The sequence below is a fragment of the Eschrichtius robustus genome, chromosome 16 (assembly GCF_028021215.1).
Source record: "Eschrichtius robustus isolate mEscRob2 chromosome 16, mEscRob2.pri, whole genome shotgun sequence".
NCBI classification, from domain to species: domain Eukaryota; kingdom Metazoa; phylum Chordata; class Mammalia; order Artiodactyla; family Eschrichtiidae; genus Eschrichtius; species Eschrichtius robustus.
The window spans coordinates 34,166,982-34,191,761 of NC_090839.1; the positions used below are offsets into that span (position 1 = coordinate 34,166,982).

The window sequence follows — 24,780 nt, forward strand, 5'->3', positions numbered from 1 at the left end:
GCACCCAACCAGGTGCAAGGTAGGGAGGCTGACATGTAGAGAAGACCTCTATAGCCAAGGGACAATCACAAACAGCACTAACTAAGTAAATTGATGCTTCCCTATTTTCTGTAATCCCTCTTTCTCCTACTTTGTCTCATTGAAGGGATGAAGCAAAGGAAGGGTGGAACAGCTCACAGCCCCCTTCCTCATTGCAAGGCCTCAAGCCACAGTTTTGGTAGAAACTGCAAGGAGAATTGATACTTGGAATTGCATACGAGATTGGGGTTTTGACTTGGAGTAGATTGAACTTGACTTTTCAATAGCTAAACAATGAGTTATTATCAAAATGAGATTGTTCTTATTATTGAAAGTGGTTGATCTGCCTGAGATGTTTTCTAGGGGTAGGGACCAAGCAATTTTGAAGGAAAATAGAAAAATGAAGTTCTTTCCTGTTTGGACCTCCAAAGCTCAGCATATTTAATATTAAATGAATGAATGGATTCAGGATTGGTGGTAATGGATTCTTATCATTGCACACTCCAAATCCCAGTTTCTCAGACTCCTTAGGTCCTTGTGGTCAGAAATGCCATTCATTCATTCATTCATTACCTTATTCGTTCAACTTTTAATTGGCTTCTCAGCTTGTGCCTAACATTGACATAGGCCCTGGGGGGTCCTAAATGAGTGAGCTGGACCTGTGACATCCAGGAGCTTGCCTTGCCATTGAAGGAGGAGTTTTGAAAGATTGAGGTCTGAAGAGCTCATTGAGCTCTGAAATATGCCTCAGACTTGAGTTGGGAGAGAACTGGGGTGTCAGCTCAAGATGGGAGTGCTATCATTCAGAGGTCAGGTTTCCTGACTCTCTGCTCTGGCCCTGGCTTGCTCATTCATTCATTCAAGAAATCTGTGTGAAGCACCTCCCTACTTTTAGGGTAATCTGCTTGGCATCCTCCTTAGAGGGGCATCCTTGATGGGTAGATCTTCCAGCGTGACAAGCCTATTTCTTACTCTCTGAGAAATTCAGATAACAAAGAGATAGAGGTGTGGGTTAAATGTTTTGGGATCTGTATTTTCTATTAACTCTCTGACTTTTCCAGTTGCTCCCTGGTGCCGTGTTTACCTCAGACAAGAACTAATTCTAGAAAACAAGGCAGATTCCATTTGCTGGAGTCAGAACACCTGAACACCTGTAGGGAAATGAGGAAGGCTCTGTGACAGTTATGGTGTTCCCCCCCAACCATCGGAACCTTGGGAATAGGGTTGCCAGATACAGTTGAAATATTTGGACATACTTATTCCAAAACCTTAGCCATTGTTTATCTGAAATTCAAGTTTAACTGGGCAGCCTGTATGTTAATTTGTAAATCTGGCATCCTTACCTAGGAAGGGTTCTCTTTGCCCTAAGAAAGACCATGAGACTCATCTCTTGGGTTTTCAAGAATCTCTTCCCCTACAAATCTTCTCTTCACCCCAGTAGGTGGGGCCCAGCTGGACCCTGCTGATGACCTTTCACAACAAGCCTTCGTGGATGGTGCAGTGTGAAGACCTTACCCAGGGACAAGGAGACCTGGGTTCTAGACTATAGTCCGCCACCAACAGTTCTGTGACTTTGCACAGGATAGTTTGCCTTTCTGGACATTTCCCTATCTAGAAATTCAAAAGTCACAGGTGGATTTAGCTTCAGAGTGCAATCAGGGTGGGAACATTTGGCATTTATCCACTCTGTACCCAGTTCAGCTGTATCTGTGTGTGTGTGTGTGTGTGTGTGTATGCGCATGCTCGCGTGCGCGTGTGTGTGTTGAGGGATGCATGAGATCCCAAACTGCCCCGGATAATGCAGGACTTAAAAAGCCATGCTTTTTTGATTTTGTAGTTTGGAAATGACTCCTGTACTGACAGACAGTGGAAGGATGAGGAGCAGTTAGAGGCCCTGTCCCATTCTGTCTTAGTTTACCTCTCTCAGAATGACCCCACCTTCATACCGCCTGGCTCCTTGGAGAAAACAAAAGGTCTTTTCTATGTTCTTAGAATACAGCAGGCTCACAAAAAATAACAAAAGCACAATGGCAGACTGTTGAGTTGAGATTGAAAAGGTTCAGCCATGGCAGCCTAGTGTCCACCCAGCTGCCTGGGGATCAAGTCGTCGCATCTGGGAGGCTGCTCCCAACAGCCCTGTCTATTCATTCATTCAGTCTTGTTCTGAAGCATAAAGCAAAGATGAGGGGCAGCTCTGTACAGAATCCGAAGGGAAGCCAGAGAAATGACTGCAACAAGAAGAGAGAAAAGTGCTTCCTTTCAAATGCTGCTTTTATCCCTCACTCTCAGGTCACAGACATTCAGCAGGACAGAGAGAGAACTGAGATGAGCTAGACAAAGGCTGTGCCAGGGCTGGAAAAGCAACCAGCGCATCCTCAGAACTGCCTGGGGGACAGAGTGACAGCATCAGGAGGGTCGAGATGTCTGTCACACTGAAGGAGAACAGTAATGGCTCTTGGTTCTAGGAGAGAAACTGGTGTGAGTTGTAGACATTGTTGTTGTGTGGCCCTGAGGTCCCTCTGGCCAGCTCTCCATGTGCACCCTCAGCTGCTGTGGGTTTTGCTGCAAACACTGTGTGCCCTTTGTATATTGTCTTGGGAGGTGGAGTTGACTTGCCCAAAAGAGAGCTAGAGGGGCCTGGGAGTTCTATGCCCTTCCCCCAAACTCTTCCCTTCCTTGCCAAGGACAGGTGTGGGAGTACAGAGCCTCAGCTCCCCAAGGTGGACAAGGGCTCCCCATAATAACAGGCTGAGCCTGGGGCCCCACTGCGATGTCCCTTACTTGGCTTCTTCCTCTTCCATATCCTGCTTCCCCTATTTTCTTACTGGTTTCCCCTTAATTAATGAATTATATAATTCATTAAGGAACTTATTATCTCTTAATCAACTATTTATATCTGAACTCTGGTCTTGGGGTCAGATTCTGATCTGATTACAATAGTGGGGCAACTCAGAGTTTGAACCCCAGGAAGACATTCCAGTTAACACTCCAGGTTCTCAGGCAGGAAGAGGATCAGAGGAGCATCAGCTTCAACCAGAAATAGAATTATCAAAGTTACCAAAATAGAATTATCATTTATTTATTTATTTTTTGCTTTTGTTTTCTAAATAAAATTCTTTTGTTATCCTTTATTTTGAAATGTATTGTTCTGGATATTAACATTTACAGGTGTTATAATATTATTAGAACATATGTTTTTATCCATATAAATTATACTATTTTTTTTGTATATAATGCTTTTTGTCTTGAATTCTACTTTGTCTATAATTCCCAGGTGGTTGCTGTACTGGCTAGAACTATCGTTTAGTAAAGACCCCAGACCTCTCATGGAGGAAGAGGGGTGGATGCTAGGAGCAGGGGCTCCTAGAGGTCTGCATCACAATCTCTCACATTTGTGTCTTCACTTGGGGATCTTTGAAGTAATTTTTACAGGAGACTCTTAATTTAATAGTTAAGAGCACACGTTTTAGACTCAGACAGACCTGGGTTTCTGTCTCACTTCTGATTCTCACTAGCAGTGTGACCCAGGGCAAGTTACTCAAACTCTCTGAGCCTTAGTTACCTCATCTATAAAATGGGACTAATAGTGGTTCATATTTCAGAGGGTAGTTGAAGGGTTAAATGAGCTCATGTATGTGACTGCCTGCTGGTGGTGAGTGTGTTGATTCTGGCCCCTGATCCTCAGTGTTAACATAAAATAGAAGCCCACAGTCTCTGTTTTAACCAGGATGTCGTTCCAAGGTGGGATATGCCAACTGCTGAATAATGCAGCCAGCCCATAATTTTTGCAAGAGTCGTTATGGAAACCATATATATATATATTTTAAAAACCTGCTGTAAATTGGCCTTTAGTAATGTCATGGTAACTGTGGAGGGAGGAGAAGTGCTTATAGTACAGTGATTAGGATTCAGTCTTTTTTTTTTTTAATTATTAGCACCTTTAATTATTATTTATTTATTTATCCATTTTTTTTGGCTGTGTTGGGTCCTCGTCTCTGTGCGAGGGCTTCCTCCAGTTGCGGGGGCCACTCTTCATCGCGGTGCGCAGGCCTCTCACTGTCGCGGCCTCTCACTGTCGCAGCCTCTCTTGTTGCGGAGCACAGGCTCCAGACGCGCAGGCTCAGCAGTTGTGGCTCATGGGCCCAGCCGCTCCATGGCATGTGGGATCCTCCCAGACCAGGGCTCGAACCCGCGTCCCCTGCATTAGCAGGCAGACTCTCAACCACTGCGTCACCAGGGAAGCCCGGCAACCATATTTTTTAAAGTCACTAATAGTTGGCAAAGAACATGAAATTGTGACTAGGTGACAACCAAAAACGATGGGATGACATAAACCTGGGAAGAAAGGAGAGGAAGGAACTAAGAATACGAAATGCAGGTAGGGAAACACGTACTCAGGGCAGGATAATTATATGTGTTTGAGCTGGGGTTGGGAATCTGTCCCTGGTTTGAACAGAATGAAGGATGTGGATTTGGAATGGGCATTGTTACATGGTCTGCAGCTCTCCCTATCAAGGCTGCCTGAGCCATTCTTCTACTTGCTTGGCACCCCTGGAAGGAGAGGAGGGATTATCGCCCACCAACCGGAACAAAGGGTCCTGGCTAGAGCTTCTCAGTCCTGTGGCCTTCCTCCCTTTTGCTTCTGTCCCACCTGCCTGTGTCTCCTCTGGGAGCTTCCTTGGGGGAGACATGCCTTCCTTGTCCTCTCTCCATAAATTCCCAGTTAACTCCTAGCATCAGAGAAGTACCAGGTATCCACTGCCCAGAAGTGGGTCTCACTCAGGCCAGGAGAGCTCACGTCTGAAGCTGTCATGGTTGCAAGAGAAATGAAAGGTCTGACATGAGAAATGAAAGGTCTGCTTGTACTCTTTGCCTGCTCTAGGTTCATTTTCTGCCCTTCTCTGCCCTGCTCTGGGCTTGGAGACTGACTCTATAGATGGCATTTTTTTTGGCTCACATGCCAGCTGGATTCTGGTTGGGTTTGACCAATGGAAGGCACCTGAGACTGGAGGGCAGCAGGAGAGAGAGGTTAGGGTATACTACTCCCTGCTCTGACAGTGGCTCCATCCCTCCAGTAGTTTCCCCACCCCAGTGGATCCAGCGGCTCCAGCTCTCACTGGGCTCCTGTGTCACCATTTCCTTCTCTTGCTTTCCAGTCCTAAGGGTGATAAAGCTGCCCTCTGCTGCAGGTCTCTGGGAGACCAATCACCCCTTGCTGTTTCCCTTATCCCCACCCACACCTCTGTAAATACGCTCTTCATTAAAGTCTTTTCATTTGAACCAGCTGAGTTGAATTCAATTCCTACTAAGATTCCAACTGGCACATGGAGAAAGAGTAAAGGCATCTAGGATCTTAATTTAGTTTCTGAGGCAGCAGGGGTGCAGGTTAGAGGGGGGAAGGAGGTATAACAAACTTGGGAGATACAGGAGAAGGACCCAGGAAGCAAGCCCAATAGCAGAGCTGGGTCACATGGGTCTAAATTACAGGTCATTGTTATTGGTCTGTGCTGGTGCTGAAACATGGGAGACATCCTCTGGGGAAGGAGGAGGCAGGGGTCTTTGCACAGTGGAAATACCCACATTGGGAGCAAAGTTGCATCTTCACTCTGGGGAATGCTTCTGCATCCAGCAGGGCTCAGTCCCAACGGGGTGGGAAACCCAGAGCTGTGCATGAGACCAGAACCAGCCAATAGACTGAGAGTCATGAGAGCGAGCTAGTTCTGCCAGAAAAACTGGAGCAGGTAATATGGATGAAGGCAGGGAGGTTTAGGGTTACTCTCAGGGTCTTAGAGAGGCCTGAATAAGGATGAGATCTGGGGCAGGCAAGAATAGACACAAATCAACTGGTGATAAATGTGTGATGGCAGAATCACAGCTCATGAGTTATGCAGCTTTGGCTGGCTCTTTAGTGCTTGTAGGGGAAGGAAAGGATTATTGTGATAAAGATGGGTAAAGACACTTGAAAGCAGTGTCTCTGGCACAGAAAGGACAATTGCAGAATATATTTAGGAAGTAAGTTGTCAGCGTGTTATGCTGGTACTATACATTCGACTTGGGCCAGGCTCCCAGCTTCCTAGTCTTGTGTCAGGGGAGTTTCTTTTAAGTCTTTTATGAAATATCCACCTGGCAGTAGCCAGGGCATCATGGCTCCCATCTCCACCTCTGTTCCTTTGTTGCTGATGACACAGGAATGCCTGGACACCACTCTCCCTCCACCCATTGGATGTTGCTGCCTCTCTCTTTGCATTAGAAAAGGCTAAAGGGGGGCAGAGCCACATTTCCCTATTCTGTCCTGTCCCCTAATCCCTTTCAGCACCTCTGCAATAAAGTATAAATGTAGGTGGGAGGTGTAAATTTTCAGTAAAAAAGTCAAGTGTTTAAAATCTCACTTTATTTCTCTATTACTGAGATTAAATTAGCTCTTGAGCCTTGATTTCCACATTTTGGAGAAAACTTGATTTTGCCAATTCCCTACATACATGTGTCTGTAATCTGGGGCTTTCTATTCTATTTCATTGGCCTATATGTTTATCGCTTCTGTGAATACCTCATTCTTCCAATTACTATAACTTTATAATAAATATTGCTTTCTGATAGACTAAGTCTCTTCTTCAAAAATGTGCCTTGGCTTGAATTTGGGATAAGCTTGAAGCTCACTACTGATTTTTGTTTCTGGATCTTGTAGCCAACTACCTTGCTGTACTCTCTTATTAATTTTATTAGGTTTTACTAGATTATTTTGGATTTTATTTACAGACAATCATATTATCTGCAAATAATTACAATGGCATTCTTCTTTTCTAATCCTTGTAATGTTTTTTTCCTTGTCTTATTAGGCTGACTTCTAGTACAGGTTGAATGGAAGGGATGAGAGCAGACATTCATATCTTGTTCTTGCTTTAAAAGGGTTCACCAGTTTCTCTTTAATGTTCATTGTGGGGCTCCCACTCACTGTTTTAGAAACTCTATTATCTACTCAAGGGATTTGTCTCTCCCAGGATCTGCCCCTCTCCCCTTGGCAGTACTTTCCCTAGTGCTAAGGAACTCCATCCATGGGAATATCCTGGGGCTCCAGAAGGGCAGTGCAAGGTAGCTTTTGACATTGCATTTCCCACAGCACAGCCCAGGGTGAGCTCTTTCTTCCTGAACTTCTCCCCATCTACATATTTTGCAGGCACACCTCTTCATCCTTCACATTTTCCAGTGAGTGCCTGTTGAATCAGGTGGAAAGGCATCTCTCTCTCTGCTCCCTTCCCCCTTCCTCCCTCCTTCTCACTCTCCTTTTTCTTTCTCTCTCCAAAGATAAACAATAATTGTCAGAGAGAGTTAAAACCCACTAGGAGGAAGAATAACATTTTCCTTCATGCTCCATAATTTTCAAGACCACCTCTCCTCAGTGAAGTTAAACTTCACATTTTTATGTGGAAGATTCCTGGCTCCTTTGTTTTGTCTCAGTCTCCCCCTTCAGACTGTGCACCTGGGTCTACTGGGAGTAAGAAATAACACTACCTCAATAATTGTTCCCTCAGCTCTGCAAAGATCAACTTTGAAAAGCTTTGAAATTGCCACATGAAGGCTCAAGGTCTTAGCCAAGGGCTACCCTCCTTTCCACTCTAGGATGGGGACAGCATGTGGTTTTCTTCTTGTTGTTCCATAGTAATGCTATAGAGCAGATGAGGTGTAGCTTTCAAGTTTTTTTTTTTTTTTTTAATGGGGTAAAAAGACTGTTTCCCTAGACATGTGGTCTCCAGAAAGTGTGGTCTGTGGTTTGGTTAAATGTGTGTGTTTTCATTGCAGACCTTTCTTTCCAAGGGCTTTCAATTTGTGGCAGATGTGTAGGAAGGAGGGGCACCAGGGATGCTGCAAAAGGTGGAAATTTGACCAAATCAAACCTTGGACTCTGGTTTTATTCAACTAGCACCTCAAGTTATGTCTTGTGACAAACAAAATATGAACTTGAGAGATTACAGTTGGTTCTCATTATTCACAGTAGTTATGTCTATAAAGCCACCACAAACAATGAATTAGTGAATATTGAACTAATGCTCTTAAGGGAATTATAAGGTTAGTTTCCTGCAAATTTCTGGTCACAACATTTTTGTCAACCAATCAACACATAACCTTGTTTTACATGTGTTTCTGTTTAAAGACACTTTATTTAATGTATACTGTTGATTCACCAACATTCATGGCCCATAGTACTCCAATTCATGCCTGAATGAAGCTTATCTAACACATATATTTTCTCTTTCATCTTGTGCTTAGGAGCACTGGATAGACCTTCAGCTGTCATTTAAACAGCAAAACCAACACCGCAAAGCATAAGAGTGCAAAAAACCATGGCACTACATAGAACATGAAAAGGACACTTGTTTATACTATGAGAGCTGAAACAAGAAGGCAGAGTATCAGTTTGTTTGCCCTCCACTGGGAACATGTGTGTTGTGTGACTCAAATTTTCCCCTGCTCTGCACACGCCTGTGAATGACCATGAAAGTGCCATGAATATTGATTTTGGGGTTACAAATAAATTTTAGCATGTAGCAGAATTCACAAATATAGAATCTGAGAATAATGAGGACTGACTGTACATAGAAAAGAGGCTGTCCATTAAAAACATTTATTTCTTAAAAATACCCTACAAATTTATTGTTTGAACAACTCTTGGATGAAGTTAGGTGTTTTGTGCTTCCAGCAGCTATTCACAGGGGAGCTCAGAGAACAACTCACATTTCAATTTGTCCAATGATCTCACTCTTACCTCAAGGACTTCCAAGTTGGGCAGGGGTTGGGTGATTTAACCATCTTTAAATGATGAAGTGAAATGACACTGAGGTTTAAACATGTTTCCACATGTCAAATGTGCCTCACAGAGCCTGGCAACAAAGAAGGTGGCAATACAGGTGTTTTCTTATTTACTATCCTTTCCGCTAATTTGATCGCCTCTTCTTTTTTCTCTTAAGAGAGGTGAGGATAGTTGGTAATCGGGAGGGTGTAGGTGAACCTCTCCTGCTTAGGAATTCCTAAATTTCTAAGGAGGAGTCATCCTGGAATTATTGCATAAGAGCAGATCCTGTGAAGTCTACAGAGGCAAGTACTTGGCCTCTGACATGTTTTCTGACATCTTCATGGCCTGAAAGGTCTGACAAGTGTGTCCAAGTGGGAGGGAATTCAGACATGTAGTTCTACTTTGACCTCAGTCTGCTGTAGGATTTTCTCCTGGCCTTTGATCTCTTTCTGTGGCAAACAGCTCCCACCCTGTTGACCTACACATCAGAGACAGAGATGGAGCCATCACTGGTTGAGGAGCTGAGCACATAAGTGCTTTTTCTTGAGGATGAGTTTGCTTCTTACTGCCTGGACTCTGCCCGATCCTCCTGCTTTTATTGCTCTCTCTAAACTTGATCCCTAATCTGCCTTGACTGGCAGTATTTCCTGTCCATTTCTGTACCTTATGTGCCTTCCAGATCAGCCTCAACATATAGCTCTCCTCCCTGATATATTGGAGGGTAAATATCCAGCCAGAGTCATGCAGTTTGGGGAGGACCAAAGTACTACTGATTATTCAACCTCAAAGATAGTGATGGAATTGGTACCTGGGTGAATTAGTTTCCTATTATTGCTTTAACAAATTAACACAAACTTAGTGGCTTAAAACAACACAGGTTTATTCTCTTATAGTTCTGGAGGTCAGAAGTCCAAAAAGAGTTTGTGAGGTGTCAACAGGGTTGCATTCCTTCTGGAGACTCTAGGGGAGAATTTGTTTTGCTGCTTTTCTTCAGGTTTTAGAAGGTGTCTGCATTCCTTGGCTTGTGGCTTCTTCCTCCATCTTCAAAGCACATCATTCCAGCCTCTGCTTTTGTCACCACATCTCCTTTTTCTGACTTTGTCCTTCTTATCTTCCTCTTATAAGGATGCTTGTAATTACTTTGGGCTCACCCCAGATAATACAAAATTATCTCCTAGTCTCAAGATGCTTAACTTAATCATACAAACAAAGTTCCCTTTCCCATGAGATTACATATTGACAGTTCCTAGGGATTAGGATGTGGACATATTTAGGAGGTCATTATTCAGCCTACTGTACTGGGGAATAGAAGGCTCATTCAGAACTACTTCAGTGGGTTTGTAAACCCAAAGTTAAGAGATACTTTTAGCTAAAATCCTGCTTGGAGCAAAGAAGTCAGGCTCAGGTGGAATAATGTGAGAACCAGAAATATCAACACCATGTATTTCTATGATTGCTATAATAAGAATAACCATGGAGCAGAAGCTGGGGTTGTCCCTTCATTAAGTGAAGCTCAGAGATCTGGAAAACAATGGCCTAATTATAAAATAAAAATACTGTTGTGAAAACAGTGTAGCTGTGGGTGGCAATGCTTTCCTGGGTCAGCTATGGACCCCCCCCACCCCAGTTTTCTGCTTCTTCCCCTTGACACTCCCTCAACTCTCTGCAGATGGTAGATGGTGATGATAGTAATGAGGAGGAAGAGAAAGAGGAGAACTAATTCCCAGAGTTCACAGCTGTCTCTATATGATACAATAACCATTTGCTGAAATAAAATTAAAATGCAGAACTTCAGGCATACTGAGTGAGAATGCCAAATCGTGCTTGAAGCCTTTTGCAAAATTTCCTGTTAGCTGATGTAGCTCAAACAGTGAGCTCGAATGAGAAGGAATTCATCCAATTATTTCCTGTCCACTGCATATCCCCATTCAGGGGTCCAGACCTTTGAAAATCTTGCCTTCTCTAGGTTCAGTCAAGTAATGGATAAAATCTTTAGATGGTCATAGGTGCTTTAATCAATGTTATTCCAACCATCTGTAAATCTAACTAATCAAAATATCAAAGTACTGAAAGCTTAACTGAGATAAAGAAAAGATAGAGCCTTGACATTCATGAAGGACTCATCCTCCACCTTTGGAAATCCCCAATTGTATCACTAGCACTACAGCATATAATTTCTTCCATAAAATGCAATTTTCTCCACAGGCTGTAGCATTTGTGGAAGTATTGTGAATCACTTCTTATTTCTCTATAAAACTTATATTCAATTTATTCATGCCATGGATCGGAATAAGCAAACATATCGTTATATTAATGTATCTGAACTTCTACTCTCTGGCTAAGAACTATCATTTTCTTAAAGGATCCTTAACTTCTCACCTACCTAATATTTTCATTCTTTCTTCATTTTCAACAATAGCACCAACTTCCATCACCAAAAAGCCATTGGCTTTCTTTTAGGGGGATATACATTTTTAAACTAAGAGATATAGTCTTTCATGATTTCAATTTCTTTTCCTCTTTTCTCTCCATCCCAGTCCCCAATCTTCTGCTGCTTTTTCATCTTTGTTATATGTGCAGTGTTGGCTGACACGACACTTGGATGTATGGAGAAAACATAGCTTCTTGACTTTTCTATAATTGATCAAAGCTTTATGAGCCCCTGTCTCATTGGGAGGTAAAGAACAAACTTAAACTTAACTATTAATAACATATAGTCTTTTTGAACTTAAGTATACTCCATTCAGCTTAAATCACCCACTTTCAGATAAATGAAATGTTTTGGATTTCAACCCCTTCTCCTTACTCCTTCCAAATATAGTGGAGCTTCCATGACTGCATGTTGGAGGAGGATAAAAGGAATACTCAGAATCACATGCTGTTATATGGATTCTGGATCCTTGCTGGCCATGCTGCAGGATGGGTTGTTGAAAAATAATACATTCCAACTAGTCTTTTGGAGTCTATGGTTCTGGCTATTTGTACTTGATTGCAAAGGTCTCACACAAAATGGCCTTTCTGATGCAACCCCAGGCTTCTGTCCATCCATCTGTGACCCCTAAGTGGGGCACATGCGAATTTATGGATCCCTACACCTCACTGCTTGTTGTGAGGTATCAAGGCACTACATCAGACTCCTCTGTCTTGCAGCTTCCTCCACGGCTTGGCTCCTCTTAGAGGTCTAGGGCCTCCCCCTGTGAACCTGCGCAAGCGTTTCATTGGTGCCTCCATGCCCCATGATCTTAGGCTTCTCTATTACTTAGGTGCTTCTATTGCATCCTCACTTCCACCACCTAGATTTAGACCCTGAAGGAGAAAGCAAGGACAAATGCATATGGTCTTTAACCAACTTGTTTCTTTCTTTCCCACAACCATGGGGACTGGAAGGGGTAGGCTCTGTTTTCTTCTTCCTGTGTGGAAGGGACTTCCCCTACATCATCGTCTCCTTCCTGAGGGTCATTAATCTTCCCGGTTCAGTCTTAATGATGGAAGGGCATCTTCTTTATGTTATGGAAGATATCCTGTGATTTGAGCTGGCCAGGTACAGTTGGGAGTCCAAGATGGCTAGAGACTTGGAGTCACAGAAGATGAAAATACTCTGGTTGAATAATTCCCAAATAGTATATCCATTATATGTGACACAATACTCTGGATTCCTCTAGGAGAAATTCTGTTCCCAGAATTAATCATTCTAAAAATAACAGCTAATATCTATTGACTGCTTATGTTGTGCTAGGCATTTTTCTAAGATATATATTTGAATCACGTATAATCCTATGATGTAAGTACTATTATCATTCCTATTTTATAGATGAAGGGGTAAGGGGTATAGTAAAATTTGCATGGTTAAGTATGAATTACTATTTGAACATGATTCTGACTGTGAATCCCAGGCTCTTTCAGTACACTTCTTTCTTCATCCTGCTGCTGGAGTTTGTTCTCCCCTTAAACACTCTGCATTCTATGTGTCTGTCAAATCAAACTATTTGCTGTTCCACTTATATTCTATCTCATTTCTCCTCTTCTATGTCTTTGCTCATTCTGTCCTCTTTGCCTAGAATACCCTCTTCCCACCATTCTCCATCTTCCAGAGCTCTGCCTAACTACCTCCCTACTCCAAAGTTTCTCTGATTCCCATGGCTGGAAGGAATCTGTCTTCTAAATTCTCTCCATTTTTGTGCTTAGAGTGTCTCAACCTCAACATGGAATTAATCATATATCATTTCAAGAGTCACTTTCAGATTCAGGCTTGCACTCCCATTTTTGTGCAGCCAGCACAGAGACTGGATGAGTGGGTGGAAGACCTTCTTCTGCACACACTGGACCATCCCTGTTGCAGAGTTCAGTCAAAATATTGTGTCAGGAACCTGCCTAGGAGCTGGACCCAGAGCTGGTAACCTACAGTCAGCATTAAATGAGATTCTGGAGATGACCTCTTTCATCTCAGCCTGTGACTCATATGTGGAAATTCAGTCAACAAAGGGATGGAAAGACCTTGCCTCTATATGACCTTCTGTTCCAAGAGCTGACCACCTGCTTCTTGGAGGCAAACCCCTGCCTACTTCCCTCTATTCAATAATTACTTATTCTTTACAAGTTCCAATGAATCCCTCACCTCCCGCCAATTTGTTATATCTGAAGAAAGTGCCAAACACTTTTTTTTCACACCAGCTTATCTCTTGGGAATATTGTCCTGTATTTGGAGCTCTTTGAGCATCTGTAAAGGAGTAAGTGGTTCAAGCAACCCCAGGAGGTGATGTGTAGCCTGGTTGGTGTACCTCAGGAGAGAGGCTGACCTGGTGACCAGAAGGCATTTGGTTCCTGGGAGGCACGAAGAAGGACCACTGCTCAGGATCAGCCAGCTGGAACTTGTGTGATGACTGCACACTCTGGCCTTGGGCTTGCTTTGCCTTTGAATATGAGAAAGCCCTTTCCCCCACCATCTACTTTTCCTAGGGCCAGGGTCCCCTCTTCATAATCTGCTTTCCCACATGGCTCCAGCACCACATCTAAATAGTTCCATGTATGTTCAAGCCAAATGTGCTCAGACCTCTCCCTGAGGGGGGCATTTCTCTCAATAGGAGAAAAGAAAGGCAGGAGCGCTAGAGTGACCCTGGTGTAATTCTGACTTCTCTGGAACCCTGAGGTCTAGATTATGAAGTCCCTTGGATGGATGCACTCTTTGCTTGCCAGAGGGAAGGAAGGTATCTTTTGTGCAGTTTAAGATTCTCCCAGGAGGTCAGAAACCAGTTTAAATGGCCTTTTAAACATTCTTAGAGGAAGTCCCCTCCTTTGGACACAGGAGGGCAGTTACTGAATGCAGCTCACTAGACCAGAGTGAGACCTTGGGGCAATGTTTTGGCTCTAGCAAGTGTTAGTGTTAGCTGTGCATCCTTAAGCAAGTAATTTCCTCATTTGAAATTCAGATATTCTCACCTAAGAAAGGAGTGAGTTGAGTTACATGTCCTAAAAGGCCTTTTCCTGCTCTGGTGTCCTATTGAGGTGTGTGTGTGTGTGTGTGTGTGTGTGTGTCTTCTTGAGCCCAAGGGAGAGATAATGGTTAAATTGAGGAGATATGATTCAAAGCCAAAATTTTCCCCTAGAAATAGAACTCACTTTAAGTTTTCTAACCACCTCCCATGTGTTACTTTTTCCTTCAGAAGTCTGCAATTGGTTTTTATCCATGAAAGGCCTGAAGCCATCTTTTGATTTCTTCAACTTGAGAGTCAACTTATTTTTGATGTTGGATGCTGAAAGAAAAATCTAATAGCTTCATCACAAAGCCATCCTTCTCTTATTCTGGCCAAGGAAATGGATCCGTTTTGCCAAAGGAGATTAAATTTTCAATATATAATAGTATATATGAATGTTTATATATCTCAGTGCATTAAAAGTATCTTAAGCTTAGCATTAATTAGTCTTGAAAAGTGTAAACACAAGCGCAATTAATTTATTACCTTAACACCAGTTAGATGAATGAACAGTCTCCATGCAAACAGCAGTTTTCATTAAACAAACAAGATGATTTTAAAATGAAGGGGTAACGTGAGCATGGAGTAGCGGTTCTTTGATTTATTTGCATGCATGAGTACACTCCTGGGCTGGCAGCTTGAGGGACGTGACCAAGATGAGGCTGGTTGCTGGTGTGAGCTGCCACTGTTCTAAAAATGCCTTCAAGAACTTCCTTCTCTGTTTCAAGGTTGAATTGTTTAAATGGCTATTACTTCATTGATCTAAATATACTAACATATAGAAGATTAACAGGGAAAATGCTTCAACAGTGTGGTTAAGATTCCATATGTTAATTATTTCATTTGATAACAACATAACACTTTAATTCACTGGAAAATCACAAATCTCACCAATATTTACAAAAGTTGTTTCAGTTAAATTTAAATGAAGGGAGGATGGTATGTTTTAGTATAAAAAGGAAAAAGGGATTGAATTCTTTTGACAGACACAATTGGTAACAGTCTACTCTTAAAGAATCATCTTTAGGAGAAGAGTCAGGACAGGGGTAATAAATAAAAATGCAGTTATCATATTTGTGAAAATGCAGATAACCCCCAATATTTACTTGCTTGGCTTTAGAATGCATTGTGTAATTTTGTCTAATCAGAATTTATAAACAATTTGGCTTAGCCTAATGTTAAAGTGAGTTTGCATTTTCTGAGGGTATAGTGATTGGGCTGAAGGTGAATCTGCTGGGTGGTGATGGAGGAAAATGTTGGTTGAAACGTCACTGTTGGATTAAAAACACCAACAATTAATTAAATACACACACATACACACACAGACAAGCAAACAAGTAAATAACCCCTTCACTATAGAAGAGCAGGAATTGCCCAAATGTGGGTCATTTGGGTCAATCCCAAACCATTTGTATAGACTCTGCTTCAAAATGAATCAGGAAGAAATGAAGACAAATACACACAATTACCACAGATGTGTGATAATACAATCAGACTTAGGCAGCCTTGGGGTGTGCTGTTTAGCAACATGCAGGGAAGACTGTCAACACTTCTATGACCACAGGGATACTGAAAGTTTAGGGGGGGGGGTGTGGGTAACTGAGACTCTGAAGTTGAATCTTCCTGCTTATAACCCAGGACAAGGATTCCTTTTTTGCCCTGATGTAGATGGACTGCACTGAGAAGAGTTCAGAGATCACTGGTCCATAGACTAAGGATGAAAAAGTGGGAGTGTTTCTCCATAATAAGCCACAGTGGATGGGGTCCAAACAAATCATTCAATATCTCTTATCCATTCTCATCACTTGTATAGTTGAAAAGCACTTTTACAAACTATGACCTCAGTGGGCTTGCCCAACAGTCCTGTAAGGCAGGCAGAGAAAATATTTTCATCATCCCTGTTTCGTTGAACAAAACTGAGATGCAGAGAGAGTAAACATCTAGGTCACATGAGTTAGGACTTGAACCCAGGTCTTTGGATTCCAAGTAGAGCTCATCTTTGCAAGAGAGGGTGTGTTCTAGAAAAGTGGCCCAGGCCTTAGCAAAATGGCCACACAGATTATGTTCATTGCCAGTGGCAAACTCCACCCCTTTCTCTGTCCCCTTCCTCCCTGACACTAGAGCTGCTGACATCCTTCACATTAAGGTTTCAGGAACTGGATGTGTTCCTCATTTCAGGATTGTCTGTCTTCACCCAAAAGAATGATGAGTTTTCAAGCATCAGTGGAAAAGAAATTTTTTTGGTTCTTTCCTTTGAGATTACACCATTATAGATAACCAATGACCTGGTTATGAGAAAAATTCTTTTCCGGCAGCCAGAATCCTAGAGAATGTTCTAGGGAGGTCATAAGATCTGGGTGGGAAAGCTCAGTGTGCTGGCGTGAATTGTCTTCCCATGAGGCTGTAAACCCCACACTCTAATTCACCCTTTTATCTCCATTGTGCTGCATTCTGTAGGCTTTGACTTTCCTGCACTGGCCAGATACAGAATGAGGGAAGATGAAGAATGAGTCTAGATAACCATCTGTGGCCTCTGTTTGACCACCTAAATATCTGGATATAGCTTGATGACTCCAATGGCTTCTGCCATTTCATTTTGCTATTTAAATATTTTTGCACAGTAGGTAATCAGTAAATGTCAGCTCCTGTTGCCCTTACCTAATCTCGCTGGTGTGGTTGTGCACACAGTAGGTGTTGAGCAGGTATCAGTAAATGTCAGCTGCTGTGGTTTGTGTCTAGTTGCATCGCATTTTATGACTCCAGCTCCTTGAAAGCAGTGAGGTGTGAACACAGTTGCCCTTTCCCCAAGCAGCCTGTGAACTTGGTTATTGGTGAATTGTGCTCCAAGTACTGGCTTTTGAATTATGAAACACCAGTGGGTCACTTCAGCCTGATACAATCCACCTCTTCCGTGGCCAGCAGGCCGCTGGTTTTGAGGTCATGGTCAGCGCTGGACTTGCTCCCGCCGTGGGAGGGCCGCCAGTGGAGCTGCAGCACCTTCTTGAAGTACTTCATGGTGTTGTTCTTGACGGTCACAAAGCAAACGGTGTTGATCATGCTGTTGCTCATGGCGATGCACTCGACGACGTAAAAGGCTGTGAGGTAGTGCTTCTCCTTCACGAATACGGTGGGGAAGAAGTCGCGCACGATGGTGAAGCCGTAGAAAGGCGCCCAGCACAGTACGTAGGCTGTGAGGATGCACATGAGCACCAGCACCGTCTTCCGGCGGCAGCGCAGCCGCTTCCGGATCTGTTCCGTCTGGAAACCAGGGACCGCCTTGAACCAGAGCTCCCGGGAGATCCTGGCGTAGCACAGGGTCATGGTGACCACCGGGCCCAGGAACTCGATGCCAAAGATGAAGAGGAAATAGGATTTATAGTAGAGCTGCTGGTCCACTGGCCAGATCTGGCCGCAGAAGATCTTTTCCTGGCGTTTGACAATAAAGAGGACGGTTTCCGTTGTGAAGTAGGCTGATGGGATGGCGATGAGAATGGATACCATCCAGACCAAAGCGATCAGGAAGGAGGCTGTTTGATAATTCATCCGTGGTTTCAAGGGGTGAACGATAGCGAGATATCTGGTGGGGGAGGGAAGCTATCAGTAATAATGATGTGTGCTTGTAATCATTATTGGTTTTTAACTAACCCAAACACCCACAGTAGCAGACAAAATGGCACAATGACTCCCCACGTATCTATTTTCCAGCGTCAACGTGCTTCATCTTATTTTAGCAACATCATTTGGCATTTGGAGGAGAGGAGTGATTTAGTGTAAACAGCACAGGATTTGGGTCAAACAGACAGAATAAATCTTGGCTGGAGTGAATCACTCAGTCTCTCTGAGATTCGTTTCCTCAAATGCAACATGAGATAAAATGATACCTACCTTGCAGGGCTGCTGTAAATATTAAATATTATAATGTTTGTGAAATGCTTGGCATGTGCTAGGTGTGGCATGTACATGTGGCCTATCATGATTATAAGTCCTATTGATACCACCTTGGCTTTCCAGCTTGCCATTCTGCCTAAGAACATAATTCTTTCAAAACTCTTCAATCTAAATATCTTCTGGTGTAGAGGTGAAAGAAGAGCTGTGGACTAGGAATTTCTCTCTCCTGCCCTCAGGTGTCACCCCACATTACAGAGCAGGAGTGGACTAAGGGTAGAATCTGAGGAATCTAGTGAGATGTAAATGACTTGCCCAAGCTCACTTGGTGCAGGGAACAGAATCCAGGCTCCTGATACAAAACTTTTACACCCACCTCCCTGCGCTGTCTCAAGCTCAGATGAGAAGGTGTGTAAAGTTGCCTTGACACCATAAAGCAGCACACAGCATGAAACTTTTATCCTGCTCTTTCCAATGAGCAATGCTGCCTGGGAAAGAGGTTGGAGCCCTTAGTGGGAAATGAGCTCATTTGTGTAGGTTGAATACCTTCTTTCCAGAAAAACCTAACAACACCTATTTAGGTAATTTAGTGCCCTGGAATCATTCCTGTGCATTTTATGGAGTGAGAGGAAGAGGTGGTGGAGGAAGGTAGAGGAAGAAAAGAGGCATGAGGGGTAGGGAAGAAACAATACAACCTTGGAAATGAATATGTACCTTATGCCTGCAGCTTGAGTCAGGTTATGACCAAGAGCAGGAAGCCACCCATAGAAATTCCATCCAATTTACCCTTCTTTTGTAACTAGACCCTTTGGTCACCTTTCCAAGTTTCTGACTTGACCAAGAAGGCCTTCTGCCATGTTATTTCTGTCTGTCCCTGGCAATATGTCTGTCATGAGATTGTTTTATCGGCTCTTGCCTTCCCCTTGCTCACTGGCAGCTCTGACTCTATAGACTTCAATTAGGAGATCTCATGGCAGCCTGGCTCTCCCCAGCTTGCAGCTTTCTGAAGACATGAGATAAAGTTGCATCCCACCCCAACCATTGGCTGCACCCTAACTGTATATATTAATGAGCATTGCTTACTGGAGTTCTTCACCCATCCATGGGACCCAGCTTTTCCAAGTTAACCTGCGTGACTTGCCTGGGTAGCACAAGGCTCACAGGGCTGGAGATTGGGACAAATGGGCTAGCCAATCCTTCAATGGGGCAGGGACAACTCACAATCACTGTCTTTCTGTGATACTGAGTGTATCAGCTTCCTGTTGCTGCTGTAACAAATTACCACAAACTCAGTGGCTTAAACAACACAAATTAATTATCTTATAGTTTTGGAGGTCAGAAGTCTGACATATGTCTCACTGGGCTAAAATCAAGGTGTTGGTAGGACTGTGTTCCTTTCTGGAGGCTCTGAGGGGAAAATCTCATTTGTTTCTTGTCTAGGGCTGCCTGCATTCCTTGGCTTAGGGCCCCCTTTCATGTTCAAAGCCACCAGTGACCAGTCAAGCCCTTCCCACAACACATCACTCTGACACTGACTTTTCTGCCTCCCTCTTGCACATCTAAGGACCTTTGTGATTACACTGGGCCCACCTGGATAATCCAGTCTTATGTCCTTATTTTATGATCAGCTAATTAGCAACCTTAATTCCATCTGCTATCTTAATTCCCCTCAGGCATAACATATTCTGGGGATTAGGATGTGGATATCTTGGGGGCATCATTATTCTGCCTATCATACTGAGTTCAAAGTCCTTAGATAATGCAGAACTAATTCAAGACTTAACAACTCTCTCAATCTGGTTCTAGCATGAAAAGTATCTCAGTAACCAATGCCAAAGAGAACTTCCACAGCCCTGCTTAATCTGTTGTCAACTCTTAAATTCTAATTCCTTATCCTATAGGATGCTCCAAAATTCAGAGTTGTCATCAGCTAAATACTAAAATAAAGAACACTGGCCTAGGCATTATTCAGAAGCCCTGGATTTCAGCTGTGCACCTAAATCCTTGAATAAATCACTTATGCTTCTGGGACTTAGTTTCTTCATCTGTGAAAGGAAGATAAAACTGACTTTACAGACAACCTTGCAGGCTTTTTGAAAGATTCTATTTGAGAAGGTAAATGTACAGAAAGCATGGTGGACGCTATAATACTTTGTTTAAACCCATCTTTTCCCATGACTCATTCATTGGCAAGAGGGATATCTGCAAAGTCTTTGTTGCCATCTATCTGCTTGGATGTGTGTTTCTTGAGGTCAACACTCTTCTTCTGGGTTCTCTATGACTTCAAATATCATCCCTTCTAGGCCCTCTGCACATGAACCTTGCTCTTCTGCTGCTGCCTGTGTCAGGGTTTGCAGGTTTATCTAATTCTCAGTAGGATGTGGTCTCCATGCCTACAGATACAAGCCCATTATTTAATATTAGTGTCATCTCAGCAAAAGTGAGAGTTTGGCCGTCATCCATCTTTCTTATCATTTTGCCTTATTTTTCAGTTGGTTTGAAAGTGAGTGAGAAAGAGGGGTGCTATTTATTTATTAGGGTCCTGGATTGTAAGGGCTGAAATTCCATATACTGCTTTGACATCTACAGGGCCCCAAAAGCCTAGCTGTGTGTTCCTCTGTTTTCATCAGATATACCCCTCCACCCAGTGAGAAAGGCTCTTGTCCTGCTAGTTCCTCTATCAGTGGGAATAGCTGCACCCCCAATCCTCAACCTAATGGGTTTCACTTCTCTGCCAGTTGGCAAAATCATTCAAACAAGCCAATCACATCCTCCCATGGGAGCCAAGGGTCACCTCAGCCTCTTGTCACTATAAACCCTGCTGCCCACATACCCTGCTGGTTCATTCTATTCCCAAGCACAGCTCTCATGTGACCCTGCCTGGTGTGCAGTGTTCTTCTCCCCTGGGCTGGCAGTATATGAGACCAACCAAGTGCTTTCACCCTCATTGTTCTAGTTTCAGGTGTTGTGTGTTCAGTCATCTACTACTATTGGTGCTGGAGAGTCCTGCCTTCATCAACGGGGTGAATAGGAGGTGGTCAGAATAGCACACTTGAATTGCAACACCTTCCTCATGAAGCGTTCCCAGACTGCATCACTAACATAATCATCTGTCTTTCTGAGTTACTCTTCACTTATCACTAGATTATTCTAGTTTTTGTGTGGAAGAAAAGCTCCCTGAGGTCAAAGACTGTGTCTTCTACTACTTTATGTTTCCATACGCATAGGTTGGGCACACAGTAGGACCCAGCAACCTGTGGATCTACCAGGTTGTAGCAGATGCTGTTGGTGCCCCTCTATTATCCCTTTGCTTTTATCACTTCAGTGCATACCTGTCCACTGCCACCTGCTAACACCTGCATTTCTTTGTTGGAAGGCCTTCTCTGGCTTCCAGAGTCCTCTTGGTAACTTGCACAGAATTTCCAGAGTGGCCTTCACAAATGACTTATGAGGGTTGGTGTGTAAATATCCTAGTTCCCTCCCACCTCTCACTCCTGGGAGAACTCTGAGGTGAGATCTACACCAGCTCCAAGAGTTCTGTGGCAGGAATAAGCATCAATTGTGCACAGTGGAAACTTGTTCAATAACACAGCTTGTATTGACTGCCTTCCCTTGCCTGCCTCCTTTCCTATCTCCCTATAGGTACTTCCTGAGGGCTACCTGCACATGAATCCTTGTCTCAGGGTCTATTTTAGGGGTAAACCAAACTAAGGCACAGGTTTGAGGCTCTGCGCTAAGCACTATGGAAACATGAAGATAGAAGTGGTTATTGCGCTTAAAACACAGTATCCTTTGGAAAAGACTGTCTGTGTCCCCAGACACAGCATGAGATTAAAAGACAGATTGGCATCAGAGTACAAAGACTCTGGAGTGCTAGACTCAGGATTTGGCATGTGTTCTATAAGCATCGAAACTTTTGGAGGTTTTGTAAGGAATGAGACATGTTAGAAAGACTCTTCAGTGGTGATATTCTGATGCTTAATATGGATGAGTATAGATTTCAGGGGACAGTCAGGGGCTCCTGAAGGGGTGAAGAAACAAGTTAGAGGAGCATTATGATGGTTCAGCCATGACTTGCCAAGAGATGAAGCTGGAGGGACTATTGCCAGGACCTGGTGTAGGGCTGCACCTGGTGTAGGGGTGTGTGGGTGGGGGTAGAACAGGGAGAAAGGAAAAGGATGATGGTAGTATCTCCTGCTTGGGTGACTGGGAGATGGTGGAACTGCTGACAGAGCTGGAAGCTGACTGAGGCAGAGCTGGTTTGGGGTGGAAAAGGAACCACTCTGTATTGTAACAGAATGGTCGCTTCCTGAGAATCTCCCATGTTGAAAGAAAGAAAGAAAAGAAAGAAAGAAAGAGAGAAAGAAAGAAAGAAAAGAAAGAAAGAAAGAAAGAGAGAAAGAAAGAAAGAAAGAAAGAAAGAAGAAAGAAGGAAAGGAAGGAAGGAAGAAGGAAAGAAGAAAGAAAGAGAGAAAGAGAGAGAGAAAGAAAGAAAGAAAGAAAAAGAAAGAAAGAAAGAAAGAGAGAAAGAAAGAAAAACCCCACACCTACATTAGAAAGACAAAGGTTTCAATGGAACAAAGGTGATGAGAACAGTGGTAACTCACTTGAGTAAACATCAGAATCATTCAGGGATTGGGTAAAATGCAGATGCCTAGGCCCTAGCCCAGGGGATTCCCATTCAGTAGGGGCCCAGGGATCTGACTTTGTACCATTGTACCAAACATACTTTGTATCATTTCCCCTGGGGAATTTTGTGCAGTTGGTTGATAGGTAAGTTTCATAAACACTGGGTTCAGGGCTTACGAGCCTCAGAGTTGTGATAACAAAATTGTTTTTTCTTGCAGGAATTAAGTTATAAAAAGGAAGATGCCTCTTATACCTGTATGTGTATTATATTATCATAAATGAAAAATAATCACTGGGTTGATTAAAAAGGAACACAGACCTAAATAGCACTGAGAACGAGGGAAAAACTGGAGTTGAAAGGAGATAAAAGGGAAAAAGATGATTAAAAACACATCAAAATGAGTTTCAGCATAACTCACAATGGTGGACCAAGAAGATGTGACACAAATTGCCCCCCCTCAAACAGGGCCACTGGTGGTCCAATGCTGGCCTACAGCTATTTACATAAATAAAACATGTGTCAGATTTGTCTGAAGCTGCTATTAGAAATTTTACTTTATAAATTTACACTAGATCAAGGACTTACAGAACATCTCACACAAATATATGCAAATAAGCACATGGATGTATTCAAAAAAGGCAAGAATGTCCTTCCCTCTTTTTTGCAACCAAACCCTGTAATCTTATTTTAAAATCAGCTCTGCCATAAAGTCACCAAAAACAAGAGTACATACTGTATGATTCCATTTTTATGAAGTTAAAAAATAGGCAAAACTAAACTATGAGGCTAGAAATCAGATCAGTGGTTGCCTGGGGTGGGAGGATTGACTGGTAAGGGACACAAGGAAACTTTCTAGGGGATGGAAATGTTCTATATCTTGATTTGGGTAGTGGTTACAGGAAAAACTTCGCACATGCTATCTAGACTGGAAGCTGCCCTGGCTAACCTAGTTAACATGGCTTCTAAGTAGTAACCTGCCTAAACTTGCTGCTTTTGCTTTTGTGTTTGGTGAGGTTCATGGTTATATGACATGCCTGTATCTGAAGCAGATGTGGTGTATGGGGGCATGGCCCAGAGCTGGGAGGCTCAGGAGCCTCCCTCTTGTCCACATTTGGGAGAACATGAGCCACAACTGGAGAAACCAAGTCTCCTTTTGCCTCGATAGATGGACAAGCATTTGAATCTGGAGTAATGCCAACTTTTAGAGCTGAAGTGAGGAAAGAGGCAACCTGGGCCACCTCCATCTTTACCCCTACCCAACATCCTCACCTGTCGATAGCGATGGCCAGCAGGGCATTGGTGGAGACGTAGAGTGAGACGGTGCGCAGGTAGTTGACAGAGGCACAGAGCACATGGCCGTGCTCCCAGGAGAGCTGGCGCACCACATAGTAGTCCATCTCGAAGGGGCAGCAGACAATGGCCACCAGGAAGTCGGAGATGGCCAGGTTAGCAATGAGCAGGTTGGTGAGGTTGCGCAGCTTCTTATAGCGGGCAAGGGCAGTGATAAAGACAAAGTTGCCAATGCCACAAATCAGCATGATGCCCACAAGTGCCACTCCGATAATGATCTTGGCTGCAAAGAAGGTGTGAGTCTTGGTCATATCCTCATCCTCATCTAGAGGGAGGTCGTAATCACCATAACTGAAGTTGAAGGGGAGGGAGGTGGCATGGTCTTGGGGTATACTGAAGTTGGTTGCAAAACTAGTGTTTCCATTCTGGGCTGCCATGGTGAAGCTTGCCAGTGAGTGGTATGCAGGAGTCTCCGGGGTCTGAGTACTCTGAGCTGGGGGTCCAGACCCTCTGCTTTCATGAGGTCAGAGATCCTAGTACCCTGCCCACATCTGTGGGGAGTCAAGACGCCATCGTGGATCCTGGAAGGAGACACAACCAGTTGATAAAATATAGGAGAACACCTGGTAGCAACCTCCCAGAGTCCCCCCAGGTATAGGCCAACCAGACGCAGTGTCTAACCCACAGACAGAACTACC

At 43.4% G+C, this 24,780-nt stretch overlaps 1 protein-coding gene across 1 annotated transcript; it reads right to left on the minus strand.

Moving 5' to 3' along the window:
- Positions 1-15,702: 15,702 nt before the first annotated feature.
- Positions 15,703-24,519, minus strand: PROKR2 (prokineticin receptor 2). Its single transcript, XM_068524172.1, has 2 exons — positions 24,062-24,519; positions 15,703-17,854 (listed from the first exon to the last, which is right to left on the minus strand). Exons 1-2 carry the CDS (start codon positions 24,517-24,519, stop codon positions 17,158-17,160), a joined length of 1,155 nt encoding a protein of 384 aa, XP_068380273.1. The 3' UTR covers positions 15,703-17,157.
- Positions 24,520-24,780: the final 261 nt, after the last annotated feature.